At 62.8% G+C, this 8,820-nt stretch overlaps 1 protein-coding gene across 1 annotated transcript in view; it reads right to left on the bottom strand.

Moving 5' to 3' along the window:
- Positions 1–8,820, bottom strand: part of COL7A1 (collagen type VII alpha 1 chain) — a 33,872-nt gene that overhangs the window by 14,206 nt on the left and 10,846 nt on the right. Inside the window, exons 31-71 of the mRNA XM_017732303.1 lie at positions 8,543–8,614; positions 8,215–8,250; positions 8,088–8,141; positions 7,833–7,901; positions 7,629–7,742; positions 7,281–7,307; positions 7,083–7,136; positions 6,908–6,970; positions 6,726–6,785; positions 6,541–6,576; positions 6,369–6,413; positions 6,120–6,155; positions 5,954–5,998; positions 5,818–5,853; positions 5,713–5,739; positions 5,580–5,612; positions 5,329–5,400; positions 5,165–5,224; positions 5,021–5,056; positions 4,788–4,868; positions 4,626–4,661; positions 4,497–4,541; positions 4,226–4,297; positions 4,013–4,057; positions 3,880–3,906; positions 3,756–3,797; positions 3,053–3,133; positions 2,864–2,899; positions 2,727–2,762; positions 2,562–2,642; positions 2,347–2,382; positions 2,044–2,115; positions 1,814–1,858; positions 1,596–1,631; positions 1,404–1,439; positions 1,192–1,296; positions 1,002–1,037; positions 795–830; positions 587–634; positions 423–458; positions 116–247 (exon numbers count right to left, since the gene is read on the bottom strand). Coding sequence (XP_017587792.1) covers positions 116–247; positions 423–458; positions 587–634; positions 795–830; positions 1,002–1,037; positions 1,192–1,296; positions 1,404–1,439; positions 1,596–1,631; positions 1,814–1,858; positions 2,044–2,115; positions 2,347–2,382; positions 2,562–2,642; positions 2,727–2,762; positions 2,864–2,899; positions 3,053–3,133; positions 3,756–3,797; positions 3,880–3,906; positions 4,013–4,057; positions 4,226–4,297; positions 4,497–4,541; positions 4,626–4,661; positions 4,788–4,868; positions 5,021–5,056; positions 5,165–5,224; positions 5,329–5,400; positions 5,580–5,612; positions 5,713–5,739; positions 5,818–5,853; positions 5,954–5,998; positions 6,120–6,155; positions 6,369–6,413; positions 6,541–6,576; positions 6,726–6,785; positions 6,908–6,970; positions 7,083–7,136; positions 7,281–7,307; positions 7,629–7,742; positions 7,833–7,901; positions 8,088–8,141; positions 8,215–8,250; positions 8,543–8,614 — 2,175 coding nt within the window. The remainder of the gene's footprint in view (positions 1–115; positions 248–422; positions 459–586; positions 635–794; positions 831–1,001; positions 1,038–1,191; positions 1,297–1,403; positions 1,440–1,595; positions 1,632–1,813; positions 1,859–2,043; positions 2,116–2,346; positions 2,383–2,561; positions 2,643–2,726; positions 2,763–2,863; positions 2,900–3,052; positions 3,134–3,755; positions 3,798–3,879; positions 3,907–4,012; positions 4,058–4,225; positions 4,298–4,496; positions 4,542–4,625; positions 4,662–4,787; positions 4,869–5,020; positions 5,057–5,164; positions 5,225–5,328; positions 5,401–5,579; positions 5,613–5,712; positions 5,740–5,817; positions 5,854–5,953; positions 5,999–6,119; positions 6,156–6,368; positions 6,414–6,540; positions 6,577–6,725; positions 6,786–6,907; positions 6,971–7,082; positions 7,137–7,280; positions 7,308–7,628; positions 7,743–7,832; positions 7,902–8,087; positions 8,142–8,214; positions 8,251–8,542; positions 8,615–8,820) is intronic.

Here is an 8,820-nt window from a genome sequence, read left to right as displayed (position 1 = left end):
GAGCCTCCCCCAAACACCCCAGGGCTGAGCTGGCTGCATGACCCCCGCCAGCCAGCCCAGAAAGCGGGAGTGGGGCAGAGTGTTTGGGCTTGGCATCGAGCCTGGCTCTGCTCACCTCTCGGCCTGGGGGCCCCCTTTCTCCTGGATCCCCCCGACTGCCCTTCTGGCCCCGCAGCCGCTCAGACACTGGCAGAAACGAGTCTGAGCTCCCGTCATAGGCACCCGTGAGCTCCTTCAAGGATGAAACCTGCGAGGGAGGAGAGAGCCACTGGTCAGGGCATAAGTGGAACCCTGCTGTGGCAGCACCCCACAGTCCTGCTAACCCGCCCTAAATTGCTTGGATCTCCCACCACTGCCCATGCCCTCTTCCTGCTGCCATGTGGCAGGAAAAAGCTCCAGCCTGACAGTCAGGAAATACATACCTTGATGCCAAGCGCTTCCAGGCTACGTTCAATGTTCTGCAATAGAAAGACATGAAATACAAAGCAGGTGTTCGTCTGTTCCCACCCTGGGGACTGTGGACAGTTCTCCATCCCCCAGGGCTGATGCTGCTGTCCCAGCACAGTAGGTCAGGGTAGGGACTCACCACTGTAGTCCCAGGGTCTCCACGTGCTCCAGGGTTGCCAGGTCGCCCCTAGGTTTACAGGAAAAGAGGGAATGAGAAGATGTACAGAGGTGCAGCCAGAGGGGTGAGCAGTGAGGTTTCAGGGTTAACCCTTTGGTGCTGCCTGGGCAGGGGCTGTAGTTGTGATTAGGGTGCTCGCAGCTTGCCAGGCTCAGTGCTGGGTACTCACCGGCTCCCCTCGCAGTCCAGGCTCCCCTGGGTCCCCCTGAAACACAGCAAAGGGGTCAAGGGGAGCAGTCAGGCTTCCCAGAACCAACTGCAGCACCAGGGTCCAGCCCCATCATCATGGAGGTGGGGACTCCTGCCAGGGATTTATTCCCTCTGGCATGTGGTCCCCCCCAGACCTTGGGGGGCTGGGGGGCAGGAGCACACTTACCTTTGGTCCGGCTACCCCACGGAGGCCTGGGGAGCCCTGGAAGACATGGAGGTGACACAGTAGCACCCAGCAGCCATGGACACAGGGCAGTGCCCTGAGGGAGCCATGGATGCGGGTCCTGCCTGCCTCAGAGCAGTCCGGACGCCAGGGTCTGGTGCTGAGTGGCACCGTGGGGTTGAGAACTACACACCTGCCCTGGGGGCCCGACCAGCCCTGGGACACCGGGAAGGCCAGGGGGGCCGAGGGGGCCTGGCACTCCTCTGTCCCCCTGCTCGCCCTTGGCACCGCTGCGGCCCTGCCGAGAGAGCAGTATCACCCCCAGAACCTGGACCCAGGTTTGTCCCTGATGGGGGCAAGTACCAGCACCCCCCATCACCACACTGCTCTTTGGGGAGTACTCACCTCTCTGCCAGGGACTCCTGTATCCCCTTTGTCTCCCTAACCAGGAGAGAAAGGAGTTTGAGGGATGCTGCCCCATCCCATGGCCCAAAATGGTGCTCCTGGTCCGAGCAGGGAGCAGCCACCAGGCTTGTGGGGATCACATAGGGACCATGCAGGAACCACACAGGAACCACCCATGGATCATCTCCTTACCTTTCTCCCATCCTCTCCTGGCGTCCCATCTTCTCCCTGGGGACAAAGGCTGCCTGTCAGCACCCCACTCAACCATCTCAGCATGGGTACAAACCAGGGGATGGCTCAGAGCATGAGGATTCTTTGCCACTCCTCCCCTTGCCTTATGTTGTACTGGGATCACTATCCCTCAGCATCCTGGGAGAGCCCCAAAGTCAAGCCCTGCTTCCCCTACTCACATTCTTGCCATTCAGGCCAGGTTTGCCATCCTCACCGGGTTTGCCCTGGGAGGAAAAAAAGGCAGTGAGGCAGCCCCCAGGTTCTCCACCAGCCAGGGACACCAGCAGCCAGGGGTGCCTGGGCCCCACTGGAGCCCCAAGGTGCAGGGAAGGGGGAGCTGCCTGATGGATCCAGCTGGGATCCAAGAGGGCATGGGGCAGGATGTGTCCCCAGGCTGGCTGGTACTTACAGGGACGCCGGGTGGTCCCAGGGGACCCACAGGGCCAGGTGGTCCCTGCTCCCCACGCAGCCCGGGCAGCCCCTGTGGGGAAAGGAGATGGTGGGAGCACAAGGCAGCAGGGCACCCATCTGCCACAGCCAGCCCTGGGAGCAGGGAGTGTGTCTGGCAGTGGCACCCTGCTGGGGACAGGGAGGGTCGGGTCCTGTTGCACTGCCCTGGGCCAAGTAGCATGGGACAGGACATTGGTCCCTTGCAAGTCTGATGGCCCCAGCAGGAACACAACCTAAAGCTGCTCTCTCCAGAGGTACTTACATCCCGGCCAGGATCTCCCTGCTTTCCTGGGTCCCCCTGCAAACAAGGAGGAGGTGAGGACAGGGACATTCCCATCCTGCCAAAGGCCCCCCCTCGAGAGCATCCCCAGCCTGGAGCAGAGGGTGTGCAGGGGGACAGCTCCTCCCACCCCATCATCCCTCCATCCCACGTGGCACCCAGGGACAGACATTTCCCCCACCTTGGACCACACTCACCCGCAGCCCAGCAGGCCCTGGGGGCCCAGGTTTGCCTTCCAGACCGTTGCGGCCATCCAGCCCTGGTGGGCCACGGTCCCCCTGTAAGAGAGCAGGGCAGGACAGTTGGAGTTTTGGGTGGGATGGGGGTACTGTGAGGCAGCCCTTAGCCCCCAATCCCCTCACCTTCTCTCCTGGCAGGCCTCGGTCCCCAGGGTCACCCTACGGGGTGGGAAGAGAAAGTGAGCATCATTTCCCATTAACAGAAGCTGCACAGGGCACGGGTCCCCTGTTCAGACCCCCACAGGAAAGGGGACACTTACCCGTGTGCCAGGGGCGCCACGGGGGCCCTCCACACCCTGCAAGAGAGAGACATGCTCAGCAGTGGGGCATGGGGGGAAAGGAGGGGATCCTGGGTGCTCTGCAGGCAGTCCCTGTACACCAGGACCCCCTGCAGAACATCCCCCATTGTGCTGTCCCAGTGCCTCCCACACCAGGGACCCAGCACCTACCCTCTCTCCAGGCACTCCAGGGGAGCCAGCATCACCCCGGGCGCCCTTGGCACCATCCTCGCCAGGGTCGCCAGGGTCCCCCTGCCAGGGAAGGGCACAGCGGTCAGAGGGCACTGCGCTGTGCCAAGCCTGTGCCAGAGTGCACAGTGCTGGTGCTGTGTAGTTTAGGGGTGAGGTGATAGAAAAGGTCTCAAAAGAAGAGGCACAGGCTGAAAAAGAGGTGACTGGGCTCGATGCAGCTCCCGTTGGGGGAGTGGAGGCCAGAGTGTGGTTGCAGAAGGAAGGCACCAAGCAGCACTGCTGAGCCAGGAGCCAGCTCAGCCACAGCTGGGGACCACAATGCCACCCAGCACAGAGCACTGCCTGTGGCCAAAACTGTCCTGAGCCTAAGCTGGTTTGTAAAAGCAGAATGCCCAGAGTGTAGGGTGCTGCCGTGGGACCCCTGTGGGGCTGGGGAGCCAGGAGCACACCAATTCTTTTGGAGACCTCAGCCCTACAGGGCCTCCTCCCAGCACCAGCAGGAGTGTCAGCCCATGTGTCCCTGGATCCCATGTGCCTCTCAGTCGTGGTGCACATCAGCTGCACATGGCAGAGGCTGTTTTGGGCAGGGAGGGCTTGATGGACAATGATCCCAGTGCCCAGGCAGAGCCCAGAGGACAGCAGAGGGTAGCCCACCACAGCATGCCAGGGACTCACTCATTACCTTCTCCCCCTTTTCCCCAGCTCCTCCGAGCCCAACATCGACCTGTGGGGCAGAGAGGAGCTGTTGGAACACATGGGGCTGGACACCAGCCCATGGGCAGGGAGAAGAGGGAGACAGAACGTACAGTTCTTCCTGGGGGTCCAGGAGGCCCCTGAAAGAAGGGCAAGGAAAGCAGGTTAAGGGGAGCTGGTGCAGCCCAGGGGAGGGCACAGCTGGCTCCGGGGTTGGGGGGCCACACGTGGCCCAGTGTCACTCACCGGGTCCCCACGGTCACCCTTGCTCCCTGGTGCTCCAGGGCTGCCCTGCAGGAAAGAGGGGTGGAGTCAGAGGGGGAGGGAATGGGGGACCCACGGGGTGTGGGTCCTGTGGGGTGGGGGGTACCCCTGGGGTAAGGGTGGGTGCGGGGCAATGGAGTGTGAGGGGTGGTGGGTGTCCATGGAGCAGTGGGTACATACAAGGGGGGTACTCACATTCCTGCCTTCAGGTCCTGGGTCCCCCAAGTCACCCTTCTCCCCAGGGGGGCCACGGTAGCCAGGCAGGCCCTGGGTGGAGGGCAAAGGGAAGATGAGCATTAGCAGGAGCCACCCGGAGGCCATGGGTCTCTCTCCTGCCCCAGGGTGCCCGGCAGCCCTGCACTTACCCGGGGACCCCTGTCTCCAGGCTTGCCAGGCAGACCCGCTTCACCCTGTGGGGAAAAAGGGGGGGAGTGTGCCCCAGGGTGCCCGGCAGCCCTGCACTTACCCGGGGACCCCTGTCTCCAGGCTTGCCAGGCAGACCCGCTTCACCCTGTGGGGAAAAAGGGGGCGAGTGGGGGCAGTGGGAAGAGGGGCAGTGGGAAGAGGGGCAGTGGTCCTGGGGACCCTCACTTACCGGGGTGCCTTCGTCACCTTTCTCTCCTCGCTCTCCCTGTGGCACAAGTCAGTGGGCACCAGCCAGGGGAGAAAAGCACAAGTCACCAGCATCCCCCTGCTCCTTGCCAGCCCCACCTCTCCTCGGGGCCACAGTGCCCCATGGCCCCTTGTCCCACACTACCTCCTTGCCTCGCATCCCGATCTGCCCTGGGGCGCCTGCTCGGCCTGGCTCCCCCTTCTCCCCTGGCTCTCCTGGGTCACCCTGGGCAAAGGAAGGGGCAACAGTCAGGGCAGCGTGGGGGCAGCACAGGGGCTGCTGGGGGGAGAAGGGGCACAGCCTGCAGGGACAGCCTCTCCAGAGCTGGACAGACAGACAGATGGACGTACAGATGGATGGAAGGGCAGTGACATTACCTTTGGGCCACTCCTGCCTGTGAGGCCAATGATACCCTGATTGTTGGAGAGGAAGAGCATGTGTCACTGGGAACCTCGGTGACTCCTTGACAGGGGAGGGACCAGGCCCATGAGCTGGTGCCCCCAGGGTGCCCCCAGACTCACCCGATCGCCCTGCTCGCCTTTGGGGCCGGCTGGCCCTGGGATGCTCAGGCCAGGGGGACCCTAGACATGAAAGGATGTAGCATGGAGCAATGGCACAGGCACCGTGAGTCTGGGGAGGGCTGTGCCATGTGCTCTGTGCTTCCTATCCTCAAGGCAGTACTCACGCGAGCACCTTTATCTCCTGTGTCACCCTTGGGGCCAGGAGGTCCTTCTGGTCCTGGGAAACCTCTGTCACCCTGGAGCAGACAAAATCAGCACCCCAAACCACCCATTTTTTTCCCCACTGAATCTGTGGACAACCAGGCCTGGGGCCAGGATGAGCCCAACTGTGCAGCTCATTGCCCAGTTGTGCAATCCCCCTCCCCAGCCCATGGCCATGCCCAGAGGGTGGAGGGCACAGCAGGGCCAGGGTTACCTTCTCTCCTCCAACACCGGCCACACTGGGAGCCTGGGGGAGAAGCAGAGGAGACCATGCTGGGCACTGCCCATGGCTCCCCGTTCTGGGGCTGGGGCAGGCAGAGGTGGACCCGCTGGGCAGCATCACTTACTGGCTTGCCGGGTGGTCCTGGATCGCCCTGCACAGGCAGGTGTCACTGCCAGTCCCTTCCCCAACAGACCCCTGCCACCCCACTGGAACCCCATTTTGCTCTCACCTTCTCCCCCCGAGGGCCAGCCGGTCCTGGAGCTCCCTGTGGCAAGATTAGAGACCTCAGGGAGCTGGCAGTGCTTGGGAACATGGGGCATGGCAGCTCCCAGCTCCACAGCACCACACCTGCTACCCTGACTCACCTCTCTGCCCGATGGCCCTGGGCGCCCTGGGGCTCCCGTCTCACCCTGCAGGACAGGAGGGAGAGGAAGGTGTCGTGGGCATCCTGCCAGGCCCTGCCAGGGTGGCTGCTCCAGGGCAGATTAGGCTTCACTCCACCGTGCCACAGCTGCCCCACAGCACACCTACCTTCTCACCCTCGGGGCCCGGCACACCACGGTCTCCCTGCAGAGCAAAGAAGAGGAGGGTTTCAGGGAGCCTTCCTCCCTCTACATCACACTGCCCCCACCCCACACACTGCCCCAGAACTCTTCGTGATTCAGCCCTGAATCCCATCCAAGCCCATTGGGTTGAGACAGCAAGCCCCAGGCACAGCCACCACCAGGTCTCAGGGACACCAGGACCTGCCAGTGCTGGTCTGCCCTGGCACCATCTCACCTTCTCGCCCGTCTCTCCCAGCTCGCCTGGTGCCCCACGGTCTCCCTGGTGTAGGAGAAACAGGGTCAGGGGCAGCAGGACCTTTGAGGGACATCCTGGGTCCTGGAGCAGAACCCTTTTCTCCCTGCCAAAGGCATGGCAAGAGTGTCCCTTCAGTCCCTGCACCACTCACCTTCCTGCCCTGCTCCCCTGGTGGTCCACGAGGACCCTGCAAAGAAGGATGGAGACGTTGTCACCTGTGGTGTGACAAGGCAAATGCCCAGGCTGTCCAAAGCAGGAGCCCTCCAATGTGCCCTCGGGGCTTGGCTCTTGGCATGGCCAGCTCCTGCCTGTCTTACCTCCTCTCAGGAAACTCACCCTGTCTCCTGGGTCTCCAGGGCGGCCAGGTGACCCTGGGAAACCTTCTGTGCCATCACCCTAGGGATTAGGAAAGGTGATAGCCATGCTCATGACATGGGGATGCCCATGCCATGGGAATCTCCACTGGAGAGTGGTGTGAGGTCCGGCCCCAGTGGGGAGCATCCCTGCCACCTTCTTACCTTCTCTCCCTTCAGGCCAGGGGGCCCAGCAGGTCCCCGAGGCCCGGGGTCCCCAGGCAGGCCCTGTAAGGGAGAACATCTCAGCCCCTGGGGATGCAACTCAGCCCTGGGCACACACAGCCATTGCAGCCCTGATCCCCTCTGCCAACCCTGTTGGCCTAGGGGCTGGACTCACTGGGGGTCCAGGCTCCCCTCGAGGTGCTGCCCCATCCACGAGTCCAGGGGGGCCCTGCAGAGACAAGTGTCAGCTCCTGTGTGGTTGCCCTGAGGGCTCAGTCCTCCCCAGCACTCTGAGGGGCTACAGCACCCTTGGACACTCAAGGGACCTCCGTCCAGGAGGGAAGAGGAGTCAGGGAAATGCAAAGCCGCTCACCCTTTCCCCTCGGTCACCCTTTTCTCCCTGCAAGGGCAAAAAAAGCAAATAAGGGCAGTTCTGGGCTGTCCCCGTGCCCTCCTTGAATAGAAGAGGAACAGACTGTGTAGAGCCCATCATCAGTGGCATTAGGGTGTGTGCATGCCATGTGCCTCGCCCCACACTGCCCAGTGCCAGCAACAGCTCAGGCATGTGCCTGTGTGTGCAGGCACAGCTGCTGGGGGGCACAGCCCACAAGCAGGGCCAGCAGGAGTCCACGGGGGAGCAGCTCCAAGCTGCTGGCTGCTCCCCCATCCGTCTGCCCACACATCCCCCCAGCCATCCCCATGCAGCAACGGGCAGATGTACCTTCACAAACTCTCCAGGAGGTCCTGGTAGCCCCATGGGTCCGAGTGGACCGGGGGGGCCTGGATCACCAAGGGGCCCTCGTGGGCCGGGGATCCCAGGCGAGCCGGGGCTGCCCTGGAGGATGGAGGTGCTCCATCAGCTGAGGCTGTGGCATGGGTTAGGGGAGCTGGAAGAGACCCTTCACACCCATATTCCCACACCTACCGGCACACCTGGCTCCCCTTTCCGGCCCGGCAGCCCCTGTTCTCCATCCGTGATCATCCTGGGCTCTCCCTGCATGAGGAGGGGGAGGAGAAATCAGTGACTCCATGTGCCCTGTTGTGGCCACTGTGCCACAAGGCCAGGAGTCTGGCAGGGAGATGGGGAGACCCTGGGGCCAGGATATGCCAGGTGCCAAGATGTGCCCACCAGGGTCCCCAGTGCTCCCCAGTGTGGGGCAGCCCCCTGCCCTTCACCTACCGGTTCACCTTTCTCCCCCTTTGGGCCAGTAAGTCCCATGGGCCCCCGTGTCCCCTGGAAAGGGAAGATGAGAATGAGAGGGGTGTTGGGTGTGAGAAGGGCCGGGGAGGGCTGGGGCCATACTCACAGGATCCCCTCGAGGACCAGGGATGCCCTGGATGCCCTGGAAAACAACAGCTCAGGAAGTTAACACGTCCCTGCCAGCCAGGGGAGTGAGGATGGGAAGAGATGGAGTGGAATGGGGTGGCATGGCATGGCATGGGAGCTCCAGCCAAAGCAAGGATAGACAGTACACTTTGCCCGGGATACACACACCAGAGACAGCAGTGACCCTGCCAGCTGCTGAGACTCCTCCAGCACAGGGAACAGGGAGGCAGAGGCTGGCTCAGGCAGCAGGCAGGGTGATGGGAAGAGCCCATTGTGAAGCAGCAAACACAAAGGACACCCTTACTCACTGGCTGCCCAGGTGATCCAGGATTCCCAGGGCGTCCTGGGCTTCCTGGTGTCCCATCAGCTCCAGGGAATCCCTGCAGGACAGAGGAGCATCATGCCAGCATCTGGTGTACCCCAGGACTGCCAGACTCCTTCAGTGCCCCAAGCAGTGCTGGTCCCAGCACTGGGAGCCCAGGGCAGCCCCAAGGCAGAGCTTTGGGTTCCAGGATGCCTTTCCCTTGTGTGCTGAGCTGGGGTATGAGGGGACAGTATGGGGCTGGACTGGGAGTCTTCAGCAGCG

The sequence above is a fragment of the Corvus brachyrhynchos genome, unplaced genomic scaffold, assembly GCF_000691975.1.
Source record: "Corvus brachyrhynchos isolate BGI_N302 unplaced genomic scaffold, ASM69197v1 scaffold4, whole genome shotgun sequence".
Taxonomy (NCBI): Eukaryota; Metazoa; Chordata; class Aves; order Passeriformes; family Corvidae; genus Corvus; species Corvus brachyrhynchos.
This window is presented reverse-complemented; position numbering and strand designations above follow the sequence as displayed.